This window comes from Ambystoma mexicanum, chromosome 2q, assembly GCF_040938575.1.
Source record: "Ambystoma mexicanum isolate Mex_15411 chromosome 2q, UKY_AmexF1_1, whole genome shotgun sequence".
NCBI classification, from domain to species: Eukaryota; Metazoa; Chordata; class Amphibia; order Caudata; family Ambystomatidae; genus Ambystoma; species Ambystoma mexicanum.
In genome coordinates this window covers 74072881-74100063 of record NC_090924.1, presented here as the reverse complement: position 1 = coordinate 74100063, position 27183 = coordinate 74072881, and the positions used below count along the sequence as shown (strand labels likewise).

General features: G+C 42.6%; 1 protein-coding gene across 4 annotated transcripts in view; it reads left to right on the top strand.

The window, feature by feature from the left end:
* ANKS3 (ankyrin repeat and sterile alpha motif domain containing 3) overlaps positions 1–27183 on the top strand; it is a 590125-nt gene that overhangs the window by 524361 nt on the left and 38581 nt on the right. For all 4 annotated transcript variants that reach the window (XM_069646876.1, XM_069646875.1, XM_069646877.1 and 1 more), the window contains one exon: positions 21004–21084. In XM_069646876.1, the coding sequence (XP_069502977.1) occupies positions 21004–21084 (81 nt within the window). The remainder of the gene's footprint in view (positions 1–21003; positions 21085–27183) is intronic.

Below are 27183 nucleotides of genomic sequence, written 5' to 3'. Positions count from 1 at the left end.
AACTTGCGAGTGGTCTGGGCCTTTCCATGTTTCACAGTTTGGCAAAGTAAATATCCAATAGTCCCTGGTGGACCTGGAAAGGTTACCATAAAGTTTCTTGTGGATAGTGTGGAGGATTCTATCTTGAGAGGTAGAATTGGAGCTCTGCGTATTGCTACAGACAGGGAGCCAAAGAAATCAGTTTCTCTCCCTATCCTGTGCCAAAGCAGCTTGTCTAATGGCTTCAGTGAGGATGACCCTAGTGCTGACCCCACATCAGCAAGGTGAGCTGGATATTTTGCTGAGGCAATCTCCCCCCCCCCTGTTGTCACTGAAACCCTTTATAACAGATTGGTGTAACCCAGTGTTGGGTAAGATTTTCATAGAATTGACATGTGTCAACCCCAGAACAGTTTGCTTTACTAGTCTGTGAGTGGGAACCTTATTCCACACTCACAGAATCGTTTACTCTTTTTATGGGTGTCATTTTTTTTTTTACTCTCCATAGTGTCTTTTTAAAGATTTCCTCTTTAACAACTTACTACCAATAAGTGCCTGTTGTTGCTGGATTGTCCTAGGGGCTCCCCTTTTAACTTACTGATGATAACCTTGAGAGAACTCAGTTCCCAAGGGTAGAAAGGATCCCTTTTACATGTTTTGTGCAACATGTGGTGTGCTGGGGAGATGCAATGTATCTCCCTTCACACTAAAACTGTAACAATTCTGTTACAGGGACAAGTTTACCTTCCATGGCTGGTGGGAGTGATACCTTGTATTAATTTGGTGCACCTTTATGGCGGGCTGTGTTCACAGCTGCAGTACAGGCACCGAAGGGTGCTCATTTTACCAAAATGGCCCCTGTCTTCTTTTTTTCACCATTTTAGTTTTTCTTGTCCTTTCTTGTTCCTTCCCATGACATCCAGGGTGGGAAATTCCTTTGTGTGATTTTTATCTTCGGCGGGAGTCCCCTGGACTCCCCGACCAAGGCTCCAGTCCGTCTGTGAGGGCAGGAAGTGAGGGAGGAGTCCAAAACTCCACAGCCCTTTGTCTTCCTTCTTTCCTGAAAGGGGACAAATCCCAGTGGGGGGCTGGCTGTCCTGATTGGACAACCAGACCGCCCCTTCTTGTAAAATGCAGAGAGAGAATGCAGAGCTTGTGCTGTAGTTCCTGTTAAATACTGAAAACCTGGAAGCTGAAGACCAGTCGACCACTGGAACCAAATCCGAAGAGGATGATTAAGGAAAAGTGGCAGAACTAATTTCCAGCGGCTGTAGAGCCTGCTGTGTAACCGGATTCTGCTGTAGTCCTTCCTTCCAATCAACCTGGGGACTGCGAAAATGACGACCCTGATCCAGAGCCTGGTGAGACCCACTAGGCTCAAGAAGACCTGCATTTTGAGCCATCCCACACGTTGCTGCAATACCCCAATACCCTCGGACGTCAAGCCACTGTGTGGTGCACGTTCTCCTGAATCTTGCTGAAACTTGGTGGGCTTCCTGGGGGATCTCCAGAGACACACACCGGTCCAAAAAGTCATCTCAACAGAGTGCTGGACCTTTGTAATGACAATTCAACTGCACATTTTTTTTTTTTTTTTTTTTATTTATTGGTTGGTTGATAATCAACCTTTCAATTTAATATATAACATAATTGATCACAGATTAAAACAAGATAGAATCAAGCTCAAAATCAGTATTCAGAAAAACCCTACAACCCCACTACTTCAACCTTCAATTATTTCTCATTAACAGCAAAAAAAAAAAATTAATAAAATCACAATTCATATATATACATCATCTGAGTTTTCATCTAAAATCAATCCAAAATAGATTCAAATTCCACATCATTAGAACCACTAGTAATCCACCAACAAGGGGGTATTAGTTACAAAACACATGTCGTCTATTTAGGGGAAGATTAGGCTATACATTCAATTATCTCAAGATTTAGGGCTAGCAGAAATTGGACTGTGGCTATACGAACAGCTTGGAGAGGTGAAGAGAATATTCTAAACCAAAGTACATCTTTAGTTAAACAGTTATAGTTTTCATACAGTTTTTTAAAATATTTACAACGTAAATCCTTTAGTGAGGGGCAACCTACTATCAAATGTTTTAAAGTTTCCTCGCACTCTGGTAATTGACAAAACCGACAATTATTTTCTTGTTTTGTTATTTGACCTCTTCGAGCTAAAATTTCTCTAGTGGGCCATAAATTAAATCTAAATCGAAGATAGTTGTTTCTAAAATGGTGCGAGGGAAATTTAAGTAAATAGGAGGCTGCAACTCTCATTCTTTTTGTACCAAAAGGTAGGCCGCAGTAATCTTTGTACTGCGAGCAAAGCTCTAAAGTGCAGATCCAGTCATGCTGATATAGTTTTCTCTGGGCACGATTGGGATTAGTTAAAAGCAGTTCAATGGTTATATCGGCCTCTACTAACAGATTGGTAACAACATTTCTCCACTTATTGGGAAAAAAATGTGTGGATTTCAACATATATGTGGCCAATATATAAGATAGATCTAAACAATTAGTGCACAGCAGAAATTTCCTCATTAGCGAACACAGTTTCCATGCATAAAATACAAACATTGAAAGAGCACCCAACTCGTATCAAAGGCCCTGGAGTTGAATTCGGTAACTTAAGCACTGACCGCCAAAATTTTGCCTCCAATCGATCCCAAAACACACGGTCTCTTGGTAATTTAGTTTCTGAGCCGTATGTTATTATTGGTAAAACTTTTTGTGCATAATATAACAATGTCTGAGAACATGTAAATTTACCAAATTTTTGCAAAAGGACTTTAGCTTGACTTATTAATGTTTGCAATTTTTGTTTTATATCCTGCACATAGGGGATATCACACATCAGATTATTAATAATCACTCCTAAGTATTTGTATTGAGGGGTGATAGAGATAAGCTCTTCCTGAAAAGTCCAGACGGACGATTTTAGGGGACGACATTTTTTTTTATTATTATAACATATCATGATCTGTGTTTTGCTTAAGTTAATAGCCATATGATTTCTTTGAACATACAATGAAAGCCCTTGTATCAGCCGCTGTAAACCAGCCGGCGTTTTAGAGATTAAAATAAGATCATCCGCATATAATAGCCATGGAATTTGATGAGGCCCAAGTTTTGGGGCATCTGAGTTGATATCAATAAAATTCTTACCCATGTCCAGTATAAATAGGTTAAAAATAGTAGCCGCCAGAATACAGCCCTGTTTCAGACCTCTTGCTGTCGCAATTTTAGTAGTTAGATGCCCAGCTAAAGTGGTTCTTATCTGAATTGCGGTATTTGTATGAAGAAGCGCAATCAATTTAACCACTGAACCAGGGCAGCCCATTTTAATCAATTTGCTAATTAGCAGATGTCTATCGATTGAGTCAAAAGCCTCTTTAAAATCTACGAAAGCTAGAAACAAGGGCTGGTTGAGATATTCACACTTAGCTTTAATCGCATTGATTGCTGTGATGTTTATTGCCGTGCCTTTTCCTGCAACAAATCCGGTTTGAAATACATCAGCTTTACCAGCAGTTTCAATCCATGCTCGCAAGTCTCTAAGAATCAACCGGGCAAAAATCTTGCCCGGTGTATCAAGAAGGGCAATCGGTCTATAATTTGACGGGTCTTGTCTATTACCCTTCTTGAACACCGGGACAATAATAGAGAGAGACCATGATTTAGGCAATTGTTGAGTGCGTATGATTGTAGTGTAAAGTTGGTACAAAATCCTTGCCCATAGGTTCGGATCTTGTTTCATCATATAATTAGATATCCCATCTGGACCAGGGGCACGCGAGCTACTAGATTTGGTAATGTAAAATAAGATGTCTGCTACTGAAAATTGCAAAGTAAAAGCTCCTGGATCACACTGACTAAGTAGTGAATTTGTAGTCTCAGGACAGGCATACAAATTTGCATAATGTTCAACCCATTGGGCCTCTGCCACATCATTGATTTGTAGTGAAATCTGCGTATTAGGGTTGGTCTTATTAATTAGAGCCCATATTTGCGCAGAGTTTTTTGATCCCATCTTTTGGAGCATGTGTTCTCCATCAGTTTGATAAAGAATAGCTCGATGGGCCTTCATCCAATTTTTATGTTTTGTTTTCAATGATTTAAGGGCTTGCCATTTAATTTGGGGGGGCAAAGATAAAACTACCCTTTTTTCTCTTCTAAACCAGGACTTTTGTTGCTGTGCTTCCTTGTTAAAAGAATGCAAGGGGAAGTACTTTGTCTTCACCTTATTTGTTGTAGCAAATGTATGCAATAAGTCACTATACTCTAGTGACTTGTTGGATCCTAGTGTCTTTTCATACACAATTGTTTGTTCGAAGACTCTGGCAAATTTTGTCAAATTGTGTTCAGTCCAGTGTAGTCTATTCATACCTTTATTCACTAGTAGAGGATGGTATGTGTTATATATCTCCTTTTTTCCCTGTGGAGCCATACAATGCCATTTCGCATTCAATATGTTGTGATCACTGTCCTCAGTAGAGATCACACAAAACAACTTAATATCAAAGAATAGTTCACGATTAACATAAATAAAATCAATAATTGCACCGGAGTGACCTCTTTTCCACGTATACTGTGGCGGGCTATCAGCCGGGCATGAACCATTTAACATAACCAAGTTTTTCGACTCAATAAAGGTGTTCCATAAGACCAGTCTGCTATCCCTGCGATTAAGGGGAACATCCAGGCAGTGCAAATTTAAGTCGCCTGCCAGAATAATATGCGGGTATATAGGGAGTTTAATAATCTCTGACCATAACTCTTCCAGATCTTTAAAAAATATTTTGGTGGATATTGCCACTGGATTCCAATATATATTTACAATCGCATATTTATGTTCTCTTATTGTGATAATTACCAGTTGAGTGTATCGATTTGGCGCAGACTGGTGTTCTAGAACAACTTCTGAGGACTTATTTAGAGCCACAAGGAGACCGGACATGGGCCGACCTTTCATAGATCGTATTGCCGGATTAAAAACTATTTCGAAGTTATCCCACACTGGCCGCTCCGTAAGCCAAGTTTCTTGAAATAAAATAATATCATGCTGCGATAACTCATTAGAGCTATTCCTCAGTAAATGCCCATGTCCTCGAGTATTCCAACTTATCATAGACAAAAATGGTGGGAGATGTTGCAAGGTAAGTTATGACTGCTTTGATACAGATTGAAGCATTGGATAATAATTTTGATTACTCGACTGAGCATATAAGCCCTGTCTCTGATTAGAAATATAAGTCTGCATTGCTAGATTTTGCACCGCAGGAATAGGAACTTGGTTTGACACATCGGTGAGAAGCTCAAAACCTAGTTCATATATTTCTTGTTTAGCAAGCCACAATGTGTTTAACACCACTCGTGAAAACACCCAAAACCGTGCAACAGAAAGATCATTATCGCAGATAAATTCCACCAAATCAATATCGGAGGATTGCAGATCATCTAACGCAGGGATTTCAGCTAGAATTGCAAGTATACTAGAGCGATTTAAGTCATACTTCGCATAAGGTAAATCTCTGCACCGAATGATCAATGGATATAGCGGTTGTTTGGATGATATTTTCAAATTTTTTGATGGTAAAGACGGAAACTTGTCAGAGTGCGGCCAGCTTGTACCCAATGAGTGGTTTTGTTGGTGAGGATGTATATCAACCTTTGCAACAGGGCCAGCTGGATAACGACTCAGATCTTTTGATTGTGAATGCATGGTATGCTGGTCAACCTCTAACTTCGTAAGTAATGTAGCATTTTTGTTTAAACTGGTCATATATTCTTGCACTGCGGTTTTAATTACTTGTTGTATTGGTATTTCGGATACATCAATTAAGGGTTGTTTGGAAGAAGCTGTATCAGCCGAATTAGTAGTAATTTTGGGGGAAGCAGACATTTTTTTTAAAAAAGGGGACCCAGAGATCAAGGGCATAATGAGTGGTTGTGCCACATGGTTCTTTTCTGTATGAACTGTTATATGGGATCTCTCTCGAATGTTAGGGTCTTTCAGCATCTCTACTTGGACATTCGAGGGTCGTTGTTTGGTCATATAGTGATCAATCTCCTTTCTAATTTCGTTCCGTCTGGCTTCAGCATTCTTATCTATGATCAGCTCAGGAGAACAAGATGATGGGGCTACAAAGATATCACACTCTTTTACTTGTACCACTGGACATAAGGGTACTAAGGGAAGTGAAGCTTGTGTGTTTGCCGCCTTGTCATGTTCAGCAGCCTCGACCAATGCGTCTAATGGGTCATAGGCTACTATCTGGGCCGGGCATGTCGTTGGCTGTGTACTATTTTTCTTACCATTAGCCAAGGTGTTATATTTTTTTTGTACTGCTTCCGCGGCCATGATGGTATGTTTCCTAGGCAAGGATAGGGCTTTAATAAAGGCTTTACTTGCTGAGGTTGTCGTTTTAGTTATATTTTTAACATTTTTTGTTTTTTTACTACTCGGGTTCTTTTTTGGTTTAGATATAATTTCGGGTGGCTTAGGTCCATTAGATGTGAATATGTTAAACACTTGTTTGTCTCCGGGAACTATCAGGTCTAAGAGTGGTTTATCTTTTGGTGTTTCAATTTTTTGAAGCAATGAGAAATCGTCATGAATTACATTGGGAAAAGCAGGTAAGGGCGTGAACTTCATAGGTTGTGTTTGTGTAATGGGCTCGGTAGGGGATTTATCAAAGATCAGTGATTTCTCAGAATTTAATTTTAGTTTTTTTCGGGTATTCATTTCAATACTGTGTTTAAGCGTTGCCTGCCAATGTAATAATTTCTCAATCTGTTTATCGTGTGTCTGCAGTTTTCGATCGAGTGTTTCAAACAGCTTAAAAAGAGAGGAAATGGCCAAATTCATGGCATGCAACGTGGTCTCAATCAAAATAGACGGGGTAATAACTGGAGGCAAAATAGGGTCATCAGATGGTAGGACCGGAACATCCGGAATACGTCTAGGAGTGGGAGCAGCAAATGAAGCGACTAAACTATGTGCTGAGTCTGAGTATATGAAAGAAACTTCAGGTAGCTCTAATGAATTCCGACAATCATCTCCTTCCAAAAAGGAAGAGTTTGAACTCAGTTCAATTACTGCAGGTTGAGAATCCGCTAAACCAACACAGCTTTTAATCAGGGGGAGGGGCGGGGGAACATGACAATCGTGTGGTAATATACTCCCACCCCGGACCCCCCCGGCAGAACCTAAAGAGTTCAGACATGGTATTTGAGGCTCTTGGATTCTATTGGAATGCACATTTCTGTCTTCCTCTGTGCTCCTTGAAAAGGCGCCACATTCGCAGAACCACATTCAGCCACGAGGGAAACCTTGCCTAGAGCCTTTTTCATCGACCACTGCTGCAAAGTTCCTTCTGAGGTATTGTTTTCAGTCACCATGATGATGAATCCACTGACCAGGTATTTGGCTGCAGATCCTGAAGCCTGCGCACTGCAACATCTTAAATGCTGAGGTACTGTGTTGGCTTGGGTATGTACTTAACCTTAAGTCTCTTGGGGTTTCTGTGTAGCTGTGGGGTGTCTTCTGTGATGGGGAGGCCTCTCATCCATTGCACCCAGTCCCACTGCTTAGATCCTGCTAGGGTGTCTTCTGTGAAGCCCCTCGATCCTCTTTTTACTCAGAAGTGAAGTACTCATCTGTTTGCCCAGTCTTCCTAAGGAACTCTGACTTTTGCTACTTAAGAACCTATCCTGACACTGCATGTTGGACACATCCTAGTGACCCCCCTTCTGCCACTGAGAACACTCATGCTCTAAGAATAAGGGAAAGACTTTTAAGGGATTGGGCCTTTTGCCTAGAAAACAAAATAAGTGTTTAAAAGTTACTTACTTGTGTAACTGTAACTCTAAAAGTGAACTGTTACAACGTTCGTACATAGCCTTGGATGTGTGGTGCACGATTCTTAAAAGTATGGTTACCGTTTTTCTTTCCTTAGAAACTGTTTTGCCATTCTAATAGAAAGTAGATGTGAAGGTATATTTCTCACCTGTGTTTAAGTGGTGCCTCTTCCCAAAAGTAATGTGTTGGTTTCATCACCTTATTCCTGCAGGGTAATTGTGCGAGTGTCCTCCAACTGTTGGTATCACCAGATTAGTCCTGTTAGGATAATTGTATGAGTGTCCCCCAACTGGGTCTTGCTTCCACTGACTTGCTGTTAGCCTGCCCAGAATAAGTCTGTATTGGGTTGGTGCCTACCGAGAATAACTTTGAAGTCATTCAGTAAAGTGTAACATTAGGGTTTACTTCCGCTGTGCTATCTAACCCAGTGTCTGTGGTTCTGACTGTCCCTTATAAGTCCCATGGTCCGGGAGTGGTCACTTTTGCAAGTTGGAACACATGTGGCTCAGCACATTTATTTGGAGCTAGTGCAGCAATTATTGCAGAGTTGAACATAGTTGCTTTACAAGAACAATGGTTGGTTGAGCAGCCTGTGTGGAATTGACATGAAATCTCACTTTTACCAGCTAAATCCGGACATAAAGGACGACCGTCCTCCGGGCTAAGGATTTGAGATCTTTCCTTGGGCCACCCCGAATAATTACTTGCAACTGGTCAAGATAAAATATAAAGGGGGCATAATTGCCCTAGTAAACATGTACCGCAATCCTGTGGCTATATCTGACAACAAATGTTTTCAAGACCTCGGTAAATTACTCAATATGGTGTTATTGGATCCTGAAATCACTAACACAGTGTTGGCGTGGGATCTCAATTTGAAATGCTTTCTACCCAACAACATAAAAAAGATCCTTCATGCCAGAGGTGGTTATGTTTTGTGAACTCGCGCCAATTCTGCATGCTCAATGGAGCATTTAAATCTGATAATCCTCCTAGGAGCACTTGGCGGCGAGGTAAAAGTGAATCTGTAATAGATTATATTTTTATGGACCGATTCACTTTTAGCCGAACCTCTGTATTTGAGGTCACGACACAAGTGCATAGTGATCATGATCTTCTAATAACACGATGGTCTTATGATCATTGTCTGGAAAAGCCTTGTGAAAGGCTTTATTAATATTAATAATATTTGCATTATTAATGCTCCTTTTCCGGTGAGCATTAATAATGCAAAACACAATTTCGATGGCATGAACAAACTCTTGGATCTCTGAATGCCAGACTTAGAAATTATGAACAATCTCCAACATGGGTTGCCGAACAATATACCACCTTCTTGCATTTGTACAAACATCATTCTGCTATAACTCAACATAATTTCCAAAAGACAAAACACACTTTTGCTCCTGAGATACAGGCACGAAAAGCAGAACTTCACAAAGAGAATTGGCTATGTTACTCCCTACTGCTTTGCGAGCAACCACCATCAAGAAGTTAAAGTGCAAGTACACAAACTGGTTACGCTCGTATAGAGTTGTTGTACCAGACTGATGGGGAGACAATGTTGGATGCAATGCAATCCAAAAATAGTCTTGGCATTTGGGCTTTAATGAATGTTGCAGCACATGCAAGGCAGCTTCCCGTCCAAGTTAATGGGGTGTTGCAGCATCAATGAATTTCGCATTTTGTACAATTGTATGAAGCGCCCTTGCATGGCGATGAGAACAATTTGGATGTGTATTTTAACTTTGACAAACTGGAGGTCGTGGAAGAAGATATTCTCTACTATATAATGAGAGCCAGTAAATCTAGAGCTTCTGGCCCCGGCGGCTTGAGCAATTATATGTTCAAAGAACATCTGAAACTGTGGGCCAGGATACTCTATAAGATCTTCCAGCAAATTCTAAAAACAAATGTCATCCCAGAATCATGGCGCAACTCTGTTGTAATTCCCATATTCAAGAAGGGCGATCGGTCTTGTCCCACAAACTACAGACTGATCGCCCTTCTTGATGCCCCAGGGAAAATGTTCTCGATTTATCCTGACGGATTTCAATGCATGGGGCTATAAAATATCCTTCTGGTCTGGATGAAATTTGGCAGCTGTTTTTTTTCTAGCACAAAATTTGCTGTGAGAAAAGAGTGCACTTTTTAGATTACGTACTCAAGATAACCTTGCTATCACTAAGTAATGGTTGAGATTTTTGAAATATTTGTATAATGTGCTAGAAACTTTGAATGAAATATGATTATATGTATGTGTAAACATTTTTAATGTTTTAACGTATGTGAATATTTTGTGAAGTTTATTTGTTTTTCAACAATTTAGTAAAATCAAATTTGAAAGGTTGATCAAATTAACCAAACAAATAAAAATAAAAAATAAAAAAATATTGACCAAGATCCTTTTCCAGACTGGGTTCATTCCAGAGATGGCCACAACTATCAATTTGTTAACTATTAAGGCCATTATAACACACCACATGGCAATAAATCGGCCAATATACTTTTCTTTCATGGATTTAAAGGCAGCTTTTTGCTCAGTTTCTAGAGTTATTGTACAAAAAACTAGTGCTTGCAAACAGCCCGACTTATTTAATTAACCTAATTTGAGCTCTCCACACAAATAAAAAGATGCACGTGAGGATTGACCTTGAGGGCAATCTCACTCAAATTGAAACATGAAGGGGCCTGAGACAAGGATGCATACTTGCCTCGGCCCTTTTTAATTTCTTCATTGCAGATGCATGGGGAGTGTTTGCAGATGTAATATCAGATGCCCCAAGATTGGCCTCCAGAGCCGTTCCGGCATTGTTTTATGTGGATGGTTTAGTCCTGATGTCAAACTCCACTGGGACTCCAACGCCTGTTACAAGCCCTTAATGCTTATGTTAAAGCCAACCTTCTTTCCATAAACCAAGAAAAAACTAAGGTAATGGTCTGCTCTGCTAGGAAAAGAGGCGTACGTAGTGTGGATACTGCAGAAGAAAGAACTAGAACAGGTATCCGAATATGTGTATCTAGGTGTGACGATAGCAGACCGTGAAGATGAAAAAGTACACATTAAATGCCTTGAGATTAAGCTCTCCACGTCTATTTCACAAGCCAAGTTGATCCAAAATAAATATGGTAAATTTTCTATCTGTCCAATACTTACATTTTATTTACAAAAAAACTACACCCATACTTATCTATGGTGCAGAAACCAAAAGAATCATTGCAGAGAGTGTATGGAATAGATTAGAGGCGAAATTCTGGAGGCGTTTAATGAATTTGCCACAATGTGTCCAAAGTTTGTGGATAAGATGTGAGTTGGGCCTAATCTCATTACATACGAGATACATCTGGAACATAATGGCCTTGTATCGAAAATGTATATTGGTGCTGACATCCGAGGCCATAATTGGTACACTTGCAAAGTACATGTGTGAAACTGAGGATGTATTCACGAAGAAATGGAGGCTACAAGTACAGCAAGCTCTGGAAAGTGCTGACATTACTCTTGAGTTACTAATACAGAACCCCATAAGGGCGAAAACTAAGTTGTTTCAACAGGATTGGATAAATACGAGAGAAAAATGCATGAATTATGATTTTACGACACAGCCATTTAGTCACAAAAAACATAGTGAGTCTGAACTATATTAAAATAGATCTTCATCTCTAGAGCACAGACTCCGCTTCATGCGTGTTAGATTCAATCTTTGGCCCACCAGGGAAGTTCGGCCAAACATAAAATAAGCAAAGAAGAAAATGTATGTCGATATTGTTTGAAAGAAAATAACGAAACCCTAAAGAATTTATTGGTAATGTGTGAAAAGTTGACACCATTGAGACTACGGTTCTTGAGACCTTTATTCAGGGAGTATAGAGATATGACATCTGATTTGCTCTGGCAACACACTTTTTCTGGTCAGTTTGCCTCATTTAGATTTGGTGCAGTTACATTTTTAAAAGCATTGCAGTTGGAAACGTTCACAGTAGTGAATGCATGATGATGCGTACTTTGGTTCAACTATTCTGGTGATTCAATGAGTAAAAAACAAGAACTAAATGCTGCAACCAAACAAATAAGGTTATAGGGCTTTATTAGAAGAATGGAATCACTTAATCGATAATGTTTTTAATGAATTACTGTAACACCATCACTAGCTTTTATAGTGTGAGCTTGTTTAATGATTTTTTTTTATGCCTGGGTCGCTTTTTATTTTTCTGTGTCCAAATTGTTAATTGAACCGATAGGCCTTATTGCCATTGTTTGTTTAGAAGTATATTTAATTTTCCTTGTTTTTATCTTCTCTGGTTTATCTTTAACAACTGTGTGATTTTATTTTGTATTTCTTGAAAAATGTTGTTCATTGATGATTCTCTTATTAATTTTGTAACAAATATTGAAAAGTGACTTAGTCAGCTATACCAATAAAAAAATAAATAAGTCCTACATCAGTCACTTGTATAGTTGGGAAAGATCTAACCTGTACTCCTTGTGAGAGTAAAAAAGTATATGGGTTTTACTTACCTTGAGTTAGCTGTGTGCCATCCAAAAATAAGTTACCATTGTTACTGCTTATCTCAATCTGTGTTTCACTGATCTCAAAAGCACTCGTAATTGAATATTACACCCTTAGGTTTTACTCACCCAGTATAACTGTGTTATCACAAAAGTAGTTATAGGTTTTTACTGTACCTGAACTAAGTGTTCCACTATTCACAAAAAGTATATTGTCCAGTTGACTTATGTGATTTGTACTGAGAGTCACTGTACAACTGGTAGGGTCTACTGCCCTTACTGAATGTAATTGTGAAAGTAACCATTGGTTTTTACTCCCCAAGAATAGGTGTGACCGAATGTGTATGAAAAGGTTTTGACCAAATAAGGTTTATACTTTGGTCTGTGTACCTTCAAGTAAAGTGTTGTTTTTTTTATAATTGTGATTACATGGAATGTGTGATAGTACCTATTTACCCCTAGCTTTATCTGGGACTACCTGTATTTAAATAACTACTTTATTTTTACATACGTAGTGTTTCAGTTTTTCTCTGGACCATTTGTATTACAATTTCATTTGTACTGATTCTACAGCCCTTTCTCCCTCCTAAGATGAACGTGTTTGCCTTGTCTACGCTACCATGAACTCGGGTGGTACAGCCTTATACTAAGAGTGGAGTCCTGTACTGACTCAGTTGAATGAATGGTTTTACTAAGCCCTTAGTTGGACTTCAAAAAAACTGTCCTACACCCAGACTGTATTCTGGGAGTTGGTGAACCCACCAAGTTTAGGTGTTGTGGTGGTTCAGATCAAACAAGAAGTTTGGACAGTTGGTGTGAGATCCACCCTGTGTTGGAACAAGAAGTGTATAAGGCTTCTAGCTGCCAGGAGTGCGGTTCCGAGGATCTGGAGAAACATACAGGTAAAACCAGTCTGGGATTCTGTATGGACACTAGAGCTTTGTATTTTGTCCCCAAGACAGAGGCACACTCCCCACCAAGAGGTGACAACTTGGTGAATAAGCTCTGTATTGAAAAATATTGTAGCATTTTCGATCCCTCTGCAGGGTATGGAAACAAATCCCTGGCAGTTTATGCTAAGGAGGAGACGGCAGTTTCGGCCTTTTCAGATTCTTACTTCAATGTATTGACTTCTGGATTGGTGGCTGCAACGGACACCTGTCAAATGAGATTAGACCCTGTTTTGAATGTGGGAAAAAGGATCTCAGCAATACATGTCTGGATGACATGGCAGATTCAACCCCCCCCCCTTGGAAGGAACTGGGAGTAACTCAAGAGACTGAGTGTCGGGACGTTCGTCAGGCCCTCTTATTCTGGGAGACAACCAAGTGTCAAACTGAACAGGTGCCACTGGCCTTTCTTCAGCATACCTTTGGTGTAGGTGGAGGCAAGATGCAACCTCTTGTCAGTGAAGTAGATGATGTGCAGAACTGGGCAACCCCCGCTACCCAAGGTGAAGAGAGGACTTGTCTGGGCCTCACTGGGAAATGCAGGAGAGAAGTCACAGACTATTGAAATATAGCTGTCCCTCTGTTTGCCCTCACTACTTCATGGGACCTAAGGAGTTCTTATGGACCCTGGAGTATGAGAAGGCCTTCACTAGCCTGAAAGAATCCTTAGGTAAGGCCACTGGTTTAAGGGCTCCTGATTTGGAGAGCCTTTGGAGTGCCTATGACACTGGGATAGTTGGAAAACTTTCACAGCTTGATGACCATGGTGAGGAACAACCTATATATCATATCAGCTACCAGTTTAGGAGAGGAGAACTCAGGTGGCCCCAGGTGGAGAAAAAATGATTTTCCGTTGTATGGTGCCTTAGGAGGTTGTGGTCCTACCTCTATGGGATTTACTTCACTGTGTATGCTCACCCTAAGCCTTTGAAGTGGTCGGTGGATATTAAGGGAGGGAATCCAAAGTGGTTCAGGTGGTTCATGAGTCTGCAGGCCTTGAACTTCACTATTGGGCTTAGGCCAGATCCCAAATTTAGCAATGCTGATGGGCTGTCCAACTGGAATTACCAACTGGAACAGAATGCCCATCCAGCGGTTGATTAGTTCCCCCTGTCCCTAGTCTGAGAGGGGCGAGTGTTAGGAAATATTTCTCTTTACTGCACCTTTCCTTCCGTTTCTATGGACCCCAAACTTGTTGCTTTTATTTTTGGATCTGACCTGCTCAGATTTTGCTCATCAGTTATGGGGAAACTGACATGTCCGTCAGGCTGTCAGTACCGGGAAACATTGTTTCCCTTAATTTTATTACTTGGTTACTACTTTTAGTAACTTGTTATCACTTGTGGTAACTTTGTATTATTGTACAATGCACATTACAATGCATGGCAATGGGATACACTTTTTGTTTGTTTTACCCTACACTCGCACTCAGAGGATGTTTGGTTACACTAGGTGTGCTAAATGGACAAGCTGGTGGCAGCAGTGACTTTTTACCGGCTTTTGATACTTTTTGTTTCAGCCTTACCGCGTTTACTGTGTTTGGCTATTAACTGTGGCTACTGGTCAAACATGGCCATGCCATGAGATTTTTCGCTTGTCCTTTGACCATCTTGTCTTTTAGCTTTCTTCGTAGCCAGTGAGGCCAGGAAAATCCTGATATGGACTTCCGGTGCCCGGGAAAGCGGAAGCTTTTGTCGGGCTACTGGAGGGCTGTGTTTGCTGCCTGGAAGTGGGCTGGGACTGTCTAGTCCCAATCCACATACTGGTGCCAGTGTGTCTGGGTGGAATTGAATGGGCTTTGCCACTAGTCCTGATTGGACCACTGCTAAGAGGGTGCGGGGGGGCGGTTTGTGGGGCAGATCTATTTGCTAGTGGGGGTGGCTGCTCTTACCTGGCCTTTAGAACAAGAAGAGGGCCCCTGCACCCCTCTAGAGAGATCCTGGAGGAAACCGGAGACCCATTGGAAGGCGGCTTGGGGACAAACCTCTGCTGCTGTTCTTGGAGAGCCCTGTCTTGACAGTGATCTCTAGCAGTCCTGCAAAGGACCTGCGAACTTGGAGTGGAGGGAACATCCATTCTCAAAGTTAGCTCAGAGTCCTGCAGAAGTGCCCCGCGACCGCCCTGTGGCTGACCAGCTCTGAGTTTGGGCTACCATACTGCAGATGTCGACGTTCCGAGTTGAGGCCTGGAACTTGGGGAATCCTCAGATTGCACTACAAGACTTACTTCTGCGAAATGTCATGGTCCTAGCATCAAGGGGAACCGAGATGGGAGGGAAAGTCTGACAGCTGCAAGTGAATCCCTTTTGTGTCGCCGTGCATTGGTGGCTGTCGTCCGAAATTACTTACCTGCGTCCACTCCTGTCCTGAGAGGGGCCCTGCATCGAGTTTTGCTGAATTCTTCCACTGAGAGTCCTTGGCCCTGCATCAGACACTGACTGGAGAACTGTCCAAACCTGCAACCCCTGGGAATCGAGGTCTGAGGCTTACAGCGGGAAAAGCGGCCTCAGACCACCTTCAACCAACCTGCCAAGTCTCCTGAAGAATTGGAGTACAGGAGGTGAGTTATAGCGATACTTTCCTGCCCCCCCTAAACTCCCTTTAAACTCCTTTTAAAATTTTGCTAACTTTTACAAAACTTTTATAACACTTTTGCTTTGCCATAGCTTGTTCACACAAGCCCTCAGAAAGTTGAACACATTTATTAGATTGACTTTTCCCCTGACACTTGGAACTGTTCACTGGACCCAAGAGACCCTACCTTCATTTTTTCCAGCTTCAAAGAACTGTTTGAAAGTTGGGTGTAAGGCCCCAGACAACTTGGGGTTGGACTTCTGAAGTTAGGCATTATTCTTTGTGGACGATTGGTGCAAATACTAATCTGTACCTTTCTTTTCAGGGGTTTGATCTTTAGTTTGCCCTTAATCAGTAACTGTATATATTTATCTAATGTTAGTGTTGTGTGATAGTATTACCTGTAAGTAGTCGTTTTTCACTGTGCTTTTGCCATAAGTAAAGAGGTATTTTTATACCTGATTGTCTAAGTGTAATCTTTGACTGCTACACTATGTGTTCTCATTGTGGACCTCTTACAAGCTCACCACCTCTTGCGATTTAGCCTAGACCTCTTGTCACTGCTACCTTTTAAATGGTTTGGCTACAGCTCACAGAGTTGTCCCTGTCACAATATAGGTTGGCTTTCTATACATCTGTCCACCAGGCCAGAGTATAGAGAATCAGTCCCAACACCCTTCACACAGATAGTTGGATACAAATGCCAGTCAGGGCAGCAAGTGGCCAACCTTTTTTTAAAAGGCTGAGAAAGACACAATGACCTAACCTGTGACTTTGAGAAGCTCTTAAAAATGGAAAGGCCCATCCGTTGCCAATGATGGCAGTCTGCCTGCAAGTGTAGGAGGACGGATTGTAATGTATCTCCCAAATTCAGAAATGTGGAGGGGATATTTCCTACTGGTTCCTAGGCCCATGTTTCTAGACCTTTGGGACATTGTATTTGAAAAATACAAGCATACACATCAGTCAATGAATGTCCCAGATTTGGGACAGCATTCTTAGAATACAGCCATTGGCCCCCAAAGAACAAGATACGTTTTAGAACAGCCAGTCATTTCACTTCAGTGAAAAATGGTGTCACATGAAATAGTTACAATTTACAAAAGCATTTCTATGAGCAGACATGACATGACTTTAAAAATACATTGAAACTCCTAGGCAAGAGCTAAAATTCCAGTCTTCAGCCTAAAGTTCTGTGGGCCCAATCTGATCTGGATGCAGAAAGAGTGTCCTGGGACAGGTAGGTATCCTCAAAGCCATTTTGCAGATAGATTGAGGTGAATAAATGGTCCCATAGAAATAGACGCGACCATCTAATCCGCATACAGGGGGAAATGCAGGTAAATCTCAGGTCTGACACATGCACAGATTTTGTGAAAAACTACGTCGGTGAGATAAAAACCCTAACTGGAAGTCAGCCTATGACACTACATCCAGCCGGTATGGCCAGATCTGGTCCTTTAAATGCAATATGCAATTCTCCAGCAAGTAAGTAAATGTGCTTCTTACCAAAGCATTCCAGTAGATATGATTTGTAGGTACAGGAATTCACCATATGAACCCCCATTCACAGTGGCTGGCTTAAGCCAGTTTACCAATCGAATTAGGGAGCTAGGGACAAAGAGTTGGGAGGCAAGCCCATCTGGTTTGCCCCTGAATCTACCACTCAACCGAGACCATCCCCACAGGATGTAATATGGCCAACCAGAAATTGTGGACAGATTACAGAAGGGCCGCCCTATTTCTGGAGAACAGGTAAACTCTGAGGTTAGCCAAACCGAATCAGGAAAGTGTGGAGAATTGGTCAAGGCTTAGTCTCAGTAGAAAGTGAGTGAGGGGTCCACAGTGAGTCAACATAGTGAATCACACAGTAATTGAATTTAGACAGCTAAGTAAAAAAAAATACTATATTGTAGGCCCAAAAACACGCAATAAGAAATGAAAGAAGCAGGTTGCACTATCACACAACACTTAAATTATAAAAACATTGCCTTTAACTTTGTAAAAATGCATACAGTAACTTTAGTCAACGCAAAAGAAGTTTATGATGCAGTAGAATGAAACCAGTTCACAAGAATAATACTTATTTATAAGTCCAATCCTTACGATGCCTGAGGAATTGCGACCAAAGGTCGCAAAGCTTCTTTTTAGGAGAGAGGACAGATGTAGGAAGAGTTCTTGTGGTGGTGAGAAATGTTCCAGGAGAGGCTTCAACAATGATAAAGTTCAGTGAAATGATTTCCCCATCTTTAGGTACAGCTTTTAGATCAACCAATCAAAAAGCAGTGGAATGGAATAAACCAAAGTTTATTATAAGGTTTCTAATATGGGAGATGGGGGCGACTGCTTTGAGAGCACTCACCCCCCTGACTCCAATTTTCCCAGTTGACATGATGGGTCGGCTGGGGGTCACTGGCCATCGCTTTTCCCGCCTATTGTTCCGGTGCAGGATTTCTACGGGTTGTGAGTCCGAGGATTTCTCCGGTCAGCTGGTGCAGGATCCACCCTCTGGCGAAGAAGGCAAGTAGGATTCAACTAATTGTGACTTGTCTGGACACCTCACAGGAAGCAGGGAAATGGCATCCCCGGCGGTTACCGTACAGTGATGATGGCAGGCGTCTCTCCAGTCGTGGTCAAAGAAGACTTTCCAGGACAGGATCCCTTGATGCTATGAAGCTGAAACTTGCAGTAATGTGACTTGTGGCACGAGCTGGCGACCACCAGAGTTCCGGGTGAAAACGCAGAACAGGGACGCTTCTGGCGAGGTAGCCCACTGGAGAGCTAGCCAGTGGTGCATGGACACTTCTGATGGCTCAAGTCGCTGGATCCTCGAAGGTGTCTGACTGATTGGTCCCACCAGTCCAGGGGTTGAAACATTGCAGAGGGCCCTTGCAGAACGGGCAGTTCAGCAGGGCTTTACCAGGCCAAGCACAGGAAGGCATGCCAAACTTCTTCAGGAGTCGTCCACGGATCTTCAGTCAGCTGATACTTGGCTCCAACGTTGATATGAAGAAATGACTGCAGACGTCCTCTTCTTGGCCCAAATCGTGGCTGGAAGAAAATGCAAGCCCACCAATGGTAAAAATCGGCATAATTCAAACAGCCAGCAGTTGTCCGATCAGGGACGACTGTGGGTTTCACTCATGCCCCACACCTAGACTCTCAGGTGCCATGGATGTGGAGTAGAGATTAGCTAGTCCCGCCCACTTACTGGGTCCATACACAAATGGCATGCAGTAGCCCACGAAAGCAGCACCTTTCCTGGGCAAATGCGTGACCGTATAAGTGATTTCCTGACCTGTGAAGGCAGGAAGAAGGCCAAATAACAATATAGCCACAGGATAAGCAAAAACTCTATTGGCATGGCCATTTTAGGGCACTAGACACATTTAGTAGCCAGATGTGGTAAACGCAAATGTGCACACCAAAAAGAATGTAAAAATTGTAAAAATGTATCTGCTAACACCATCTAGTCTTTAGGCACATATAAAAGTAACCAAAACTCCCATATGTAAAAGACTAAGTGATACAAAAGTATCCCCACTGCACTGCATGGTAAGATGCTATGTGCACTGTTGAAGAGTTTCCCCATGACAAGTGAGAAAAAGGAGAGGGCAGCTGAAGGCTTCAGGGATACTAAGTACCGTAGCAGCAGTTCACTGCAAGGTGATGTGTCCTACATTAAAATAATGTAGGAATCTTGTTCAGGAGACAGTCCTCAGCACTAGTAACCTTTGGTCTAACCAGTGTTCCCAAGATATGTGAGCCGAGCAACAGACGTAAAGCAAAAACGCTTTACTTGCCTCAAAATGTCAGTTAAGGGTCCAAGCAATAGTAAGTAGCTGGGTGTTCTATTGATGTCAATGGAAGGAAAGTTACAAAGCAAATAATCGTGCCTAACAGTTGCGTAATGGAAGGCGTGGGGGGAACATTATCTGGCCATCAGCTTTATCCCCTCGCTTGAGTGAAACCTGACTGTTCTATCTTCGCTATTTGTAAATGGAATTTTGTTTGTCTTTTGGTTGGAGCCCAGTCCAACCCTCGGGATAATGTTTTGACACTCCCGCCCCCAGAGGGCTGTGGAACAATCCACCTTCAGTCCTGGGTTGATCCAAGACTGTCTCCCAATTACACACCAGGCAGAGACAAAGTTGCTGCTGCTAGAACACTGTTCAACACACACTGTGTATTGTGGCTATCTGGAGCAGGAAACCAACCTAAACCAGTCCTGATCACTATAAAGAGTGAGCCCATCTGTGCAGTCATTTTAGGCATGCCCCGTGGTGCATGCAAACAAAGCAATGGCCCAAAATAAGGTAGAGAATTGGTCTTAAATGCTGTAGAACCCCAATGGCGAACATGCAGAAACATTGGGCTACAAATGTCGTAAGATCAGGGGTTTATCCTGGATAAACCCCTGATCGTACAATAAAGGAGGTGTGGGCTTCACTTCAACCCCATCCTGTGTCCTGGCAGAACATTAAATTAGGACACCACAGTGATCATCGGAGCTTAGCAAGGAAGGTTCCATACCTAGGGCCCAATTACGAATACTGATACTAATGTGGTAAACCAGACTGTACCCTTGTGCCACCAGCCATCTCCACAACTTAGTGTAGGGTGATGTAATCACAATGGGGGCCAAAACCGATGTTTAAAAGCATTATTTTTCTACGAGCCATATGTGCTACCATAGGCCAGAACATCAAAAAGGGTTAAAGTGGTAGGGGAACTTCATTAAACGTTCTGCTGCCCACACAAATGAGGTAAGAAGCTTGATAAGAGAGAAAGCAAAACGTGTGGGGGTCCTATGATACGGAACAGAACCTCCCCCCCCCCCCCCCAAAAGTTGAATTGTGCTCCAACACCCAGAATTTACGAACATTTTTAAACTAGGGGCCTCTCTTGAGAATGGAGCAGGGAACTTCTATCTGATCTTCTATTGCACTAAATTGAAGCACCCTCTCCACAGAAACATGGGGGCGGATTTTGTTCACAACTACTGTTGTCTCCTTGAATACTGCCTGCATTTTCTTTTATGAAGTTCATGTTGCCTGCGTTTTGTTAAGAAAGCGATTAATGGCACATATTAAATAACTGTTTTATTTCCTTTAGGTTCTGTCCATGGTGGGTCCCGTTTACCCCAGAATCTATCGGAGCTTCTTAGATCGCTGGAGGAGAGTACTAGGGAGATGGGTAAGTGTGTGCTTTGGAGGGTTATTTACACATTGGTGTTCTATGTGCCACTCGGTAATTGTGAGCAGTACATGAGCAATAAGGCTGGTTCAGTATTTCGGATATGAATTCACTAAAAAGAAACCTGGGATTGAAACCGTAGACTAGCACACCCAGACTCAATTACCATAAATATTGTTAAGCTGGTCTAGTTGAGTTGGATGTAGAGTAATTAAAATTCAAACTTGGTTTATTATTTTGGGAAAACAATTATGCAAGCTCTCTTAATGAAAGCAAATCTTTCAGAATTGAGTCATTGAAATCAATCCAACATCTTTGCCTGATTAAATCATTATATTAGCACAATCTGCGATCAGAGATCAAAGATCCATCATATACCCCATGAGCAAAATTGCAAAATGTGCATACAATGAATGGATAAATGTATATTATAGTCATATATACAATCTTCTTACCATAAGCTCAACAGGTTTCTTTTTCTATACAATTATTAAAGCAGTTTCATCGGGAACTGTTTCATTGTTTCCCGAGTACTGAAAATACCCAATCCATAGGTATACGACTAAGCTACAGCTATCTACTAATAACACCATATTTAAAAACAGCATTGGCAATGCCATCAGTTTGGGCTTTTGTGTAGGTAAAGAAAAGGCAGCCGCCAGGCACTGCTTTAGGGCTATTAACTGGCCATTAATGGTAGCAGGTGCAAAATGGTACGAATAACTGGGCATCTAATAGCAATGTCTGGCAAATGCCCAATACTTGTACACAAGCCAAAACTGTTGGCTTTGCCAATGCTTGTTTTAACAGGACTTCAGCGAAGGCCACACATAGTGCTTATAAGCGAGTTGTACTTTGAAAGATCACCTCCTGCGCCAAAAAACACATATTCAATCACAAATATATTTTTCAACTGAAAAAGGGGTTTGTTCCTACACAAGATTGATATTCAATATAATATAGCAAATTTATTTTTATTGGACAAGAAAAAACAAAAGTTTCAACCTTTAACAGGTTTTCTTCAGGGCGACTAGGCTGGCTTCCTTGCTCCAAGTGCTGAGTCATTTGATAAAGTGTAACGAGACCTGTTTTCAAAGCTAATGGTTATGTGCTGCTCAATATTGTCCTGTGTTCAAAGGTGATTTCAATGTTATGATGCCTTACATCTGAAAGGTATTATACCTGTTCCTGGCAACGGTTACTTTATATGTCGGTATTTACCATCCATCTAGTATATTTATAAACTGGGCCTGTTTCAGGCTCCCCAACCGGCGTTCCTTTTAATGCTGGTTACAATTTAACATTGTAAGACTTATGGGTTGTCTCTTTTGATCCAGGGTGCTTTTCTGCTAGCCAACCACTTTGGTTTAAATCTAGAGGTTTGTTAAGATCATTAGGTGGTAGAAGCTCAGACCTAGACTTTCTTTATCTTATAAAACGAGTGGCTGAAGGTCGACCTGGTTGTTGGCAAGTTTAACTAAAGTTCACTGGTGGTAGGACTTCAAAAGACTCACTCTTGGGTGTACAGGGCTCCAATTCTTAGATTTGGTCTGACCTACCCAAAAGGTTTGGTAGCGATGAACAAGCAGCCAGGCTTAGTCTAGGAGGGAGAAGTGCTGAGTTGAGTACAAATACCTTTGGCATGCTTATAGTCAGGAAGAAAAACACACTGTAATTAAATAAAAAATATACTTGTTATATATACTGGGCAATGTTAACTTCAAAACAATTCAGATAAGTAAAAACAAGTTGCACAGATATTTACACTAGATGTTTGCTGTAGCAATGCTTATTCTAAACAGTAAACCTTCATATGGTGATTGGGTAAGTACAAGAGTATTTTCAGGTTAGGAAATAACACATTAACCAAGATTTACTGAGCTAGCAATACTGGTAGTTTAACAACTCTAGGAAAGCCTTATCTGTAGAAGTCTATACTGGGAAATGAGTGTCTCAAAAGTCAAATGGCGCGACTAGGGGGCCAGTAACCCTTAGCAGCAGAACAAAGGAAGGCAGATGCTGTCAAAGTTGTCAAATGCACAGGTGATGCTTTTAGTAGAAAGTAAATAATTTCGATTCAAAGGTTTCAAGGGGGCTAGGTAGAACACGTTTGGGTCGTCCACCCCAACGTGACTCAGGAGGAGTGGACAGCAACACAACTACTACCTAGGCAAGTAACCACGAGTCAGACAGTACATACTATGATGAAGAACAGCAGTGTCACGGGCGGGTCCTTAAGAGAAGACAATAGCAGCTCTGGTTCCGGTATGTGGACTTGGCGGTTGGATGAAGAACTTTTGGCAGGGGCAGACTGTTAAACTCAATCACAGGGATGCCCAGCAGATGATATTTGCAACACTTGGTTATGGAGGCTTGACGCAGGCTTTGGAGAAGTGACGGTTGTCACCTGGCAGGCTTTCTTCCTTCTCTCAGTCCTCGACTCTTCTAAGATTACTTATACGATCAGGATGAAGTCTCTGTAGGCCCAGACAGATGCCCTCAAGTTTTTAGCCGGAACCGCGCTTAACAAGACGATGCGCTGCAGCAGTGCCAGAGGTCCCAGGTTATTCGGTTTTGCAGGCCTGGAAGGTCGCAGCACTTCGTGGGATCGATCAAATTGCAGATTGTCTCGATACTGGTTAGACCCACCAGTCCAAGGGAGGAAGTCATCCAGTGTGGATCTTCCCTTTCACACAGAAGATGGGTCTGGAATAACAGCGGTCACAGGAGGTAGCTGCAGATGTCCTTTTGTTTTTCTTGGGAGTGGATCTTCCAGTGGTTGACTCTGGCTTCAGCCTTTTATGCAGGGACACAGCTAATCAGCATGCATGCACCATGCAAACTTTGGGTGGTGCCTGTCCCACAAGTACATCCAGGCACCCAGTTGGAACATGATCCATGTAGACACACTGGAGGACAGAGACCTGAGGGGTTTCGGTGTCCTCCCAGATTCCTGTCCTCCTAGAAACACTAGTGCCTCCTTGCACGCTCCCCAATGGGAGCCTGCCGAAAACAAAGGACTGAGCAGGACCTCCCCCACCCAGTTTACCAGAGAAATACTCCAGAAAGGGCAAGCCATCGTGAGTTGGTGAAAAAAGACTGGCACCATTTCAGGTCAATGTTGACCCATGTGTCCTTTACCACAGCTGCGCCAGCCACCATTCCTGTTTTTACCTTGCATCCTTTGTCTCTTGGAGTAGGCATTCTTAATCAAAATCCACAATTAATTTGAATCCATCCCCTAAACAGTACCTCTTTTGATAATGTTCACTTCTCAGGTCTGAGAGAAATGTTCTCTAGTAAATCAGGAAAGCGTTCTTAGATTATGATGACTATTAATCTAATTCTAATGACCATAAAGGTCAGTCAGTTGATAAAGAACCAAACGCACAAGCTATGCACTTACCGTGTGCTAGCTGCTTACACAAAAAACATTTTTGTCGAAATTTCACAGAGGGACATTTGTGAACTCGTATATTTTATTAGGTGAGCTATATAAAAGTTGTATCCATCTGCTAAATTGGCAACGTAGCCTTTCGAAGAGGAATGGCCATTCTACTGAGTCTAATGCCTTTTTCCGCATTGAGTGCTGCTGCAACTGCTGGGATCTCGTGGTTTATATAGTGGAGGAGCACGAACAGTCTCCTTAGGTTATTTTGTGTTGACCCTCTCTGGTATGAAGCCTCCCTTAATTGCCAGGACTAGTGAGGGCATATGTGGTTGCAATCGGTTCGCATATTGATATTTTATTTGTATCGCGCTCGTACACAAGTGTTTCAGAGCTCGACAAGGCAAGGGAGGGGAACAGGGGAGAACAAAACAGAGATCTTACTGGGCCCAGTGACATTGAGAAAGCGCAAGTGCATGGGAGAGGGGGAGGGGAAAAGTGCATGGAAGGGGGGAGAAGTGGAAAGTGCGAAGCAGAGGAGAAACAGATAAATAACAATAAATAATAAAGGCAACAAACAGTGGTAGCGCACCCAGCAATTTGCAAGTGCTAGGTTTAAGGCAACAGACAGGGTAGGTCTGATAAGTGCAGGAAGAAAAGGGGGGAGTGGGGGCTGTATGGGTACATATACAGACCCTAGTGCAAGGGGTGTCCCGGAGGCAGTGCGGGGGGGGGGTGTGGCGGTGAGCAGGTACCTGGGCCCAGAGGACAGAGGGTGGCCAGTTGCACAGGGCCAAGAGAACAGATCAGCAGGGGAGCGAAGGCAGAAGAAAAGAGGAAGGTCTTGAGGTGCTTCCAGAACCGGGGATAGTTCTCAAGTTTTAGAGTGGCAGGGAGCCTGTTCCTGAGGGAGTCCCCACCCAAAGACAGAGATCTAGCCCCAGCTTGTTTCTTTGAAAAACGACTGACACTGAGGGAGTTGGAGGTAGAGGAGCAAAGAGTTCAAGAGGGGAGGTATTTGCTGAGGGATGCAGAAGGTATTTTGGACCTTGGCCCCAGAAAGCCTTATGGACAATGCAGAGGGTTTTGAATTTGATCCTTGCATCTACTGGGAACCAATGGAGAGATTTCAGAGCTGTAGAGATACGATCCCAGAGCTTAAGGCCAAGGACAAGTGTTGCAGTCCTGTTCTGGATTAGTTGCAGAGGGCGGAGAGTAAAGGCAGGTAGATTTAGAAAGAGACTGTTACAATAGTCCAACAAAGAGAGAACCAGAGCTTGGGATACCATTAGGTTCTGCGGGAAGGTGAGGAAAGGCAGAGTACCTCTGAGGAGGTGCAGTAGGAAATTTGACTTTTTAGAGACCTCAGAGATGTGGGCGGAGAAGGAAAGGGTGGAATCAAAGATGACCCAGAGGTTCTTAGCCTCACAGGTGGGGGTAGGAGGAGGGTCAAAGGAGGCCGGCCAGAGAGTGAGGGGAAAGTATGGTGAAGGTGTGCCGATGAGGAGGATCTCCGTCTTGCTGGCATTCAGACAAAGATCATTGGCAGCACACCAATCTTGAATGGCAGTTAGGAAATCAGAGATGAGAGAGGGAGAGGAGGTGGCAGAGAGCAGCCTGAAATTGAGTTGAGTGTGTCAGCGTAGCACTGGAAATTTGAGCAGAAAGTGACAATGCAGTGGGCAAGAGTTGCCAGGTATTGGTTGAAAAGCCAGGACGAGAGGTTAGACCCCTGGGGAACACCACAGGTAGAGAGGAAGATAGATGAAAGGAAGGACCCAGGTTCGACCTGGGAGGGTCGATCTGAAAGGAAAGAGGTCAGCCAGGCCAGAGCCTGATCAGTGATACCCAAGTTTTTACTGAGCGGTTGAGCAGGATGGTATGGTTGACCGTGTCGAAGGCAGAAGAGAGATCGAGGAGGATGAGGACAGAGGGAATGTTAGTCAAGGTTGGCGAGCAGATCTTCACGGATGTTCAGGAGAGCAGTTTCCGTGCTTCTGGCAGCTCTGAAGCCAGACTGGTGGTCATGGAGACAGCCAACAGAAATGGAATGAAGGTTAAGCTGAGAGATGGGCTAACCAAATTGGAGCAGAAATGGATACACGAAACTGGGCTCAATGAGGAGATTCAGTGGGTATTCCTTATGCAATAGGAAAGACAATTGCCACTATGAGACATCAGACTAGTCGGTTTATGGTTCAGCACTTTTTGTGAGCACTGACACTCAAAAACATTCACTACGTGATAGTTTTGTTGTAATCCCCGGATCCTCTTTTTGAGGAAGTGCGGTTGTGTGATAGAACAACCGCTGGCAACATGGGCTTGCCTTTATCACATAGGCCGCTCTAAAAATTTGGGCATCTTGAATGTTTAATATGAACGAACTGGCTGCATGCAATTGGCTCTTTCCAGGGGTGTGGTTTCTCTCCCTCCAATAGAAACTGACAACTGCGTGTTAAAATTACGTTCTCCAGCATTGGATCTTTCATGGATTCACATGCTTAGAATATTCCCTGTCGTCAGACTGGGACCCCTCGGTACACATATATAGCCTTTTCCTATAGGAAAACTTCCAACACTTTTGTGTCCTATCCTCGTCCTTTTAGGACCCGCCTACGCATGCTCCGCATGCCGTCCCAGTATAAGAGGCCCGCCCCCGCGGTTCCCCTTCAGATTTCAACCGTCTCCAAAGTAGTGGGATCTCCTCGTGT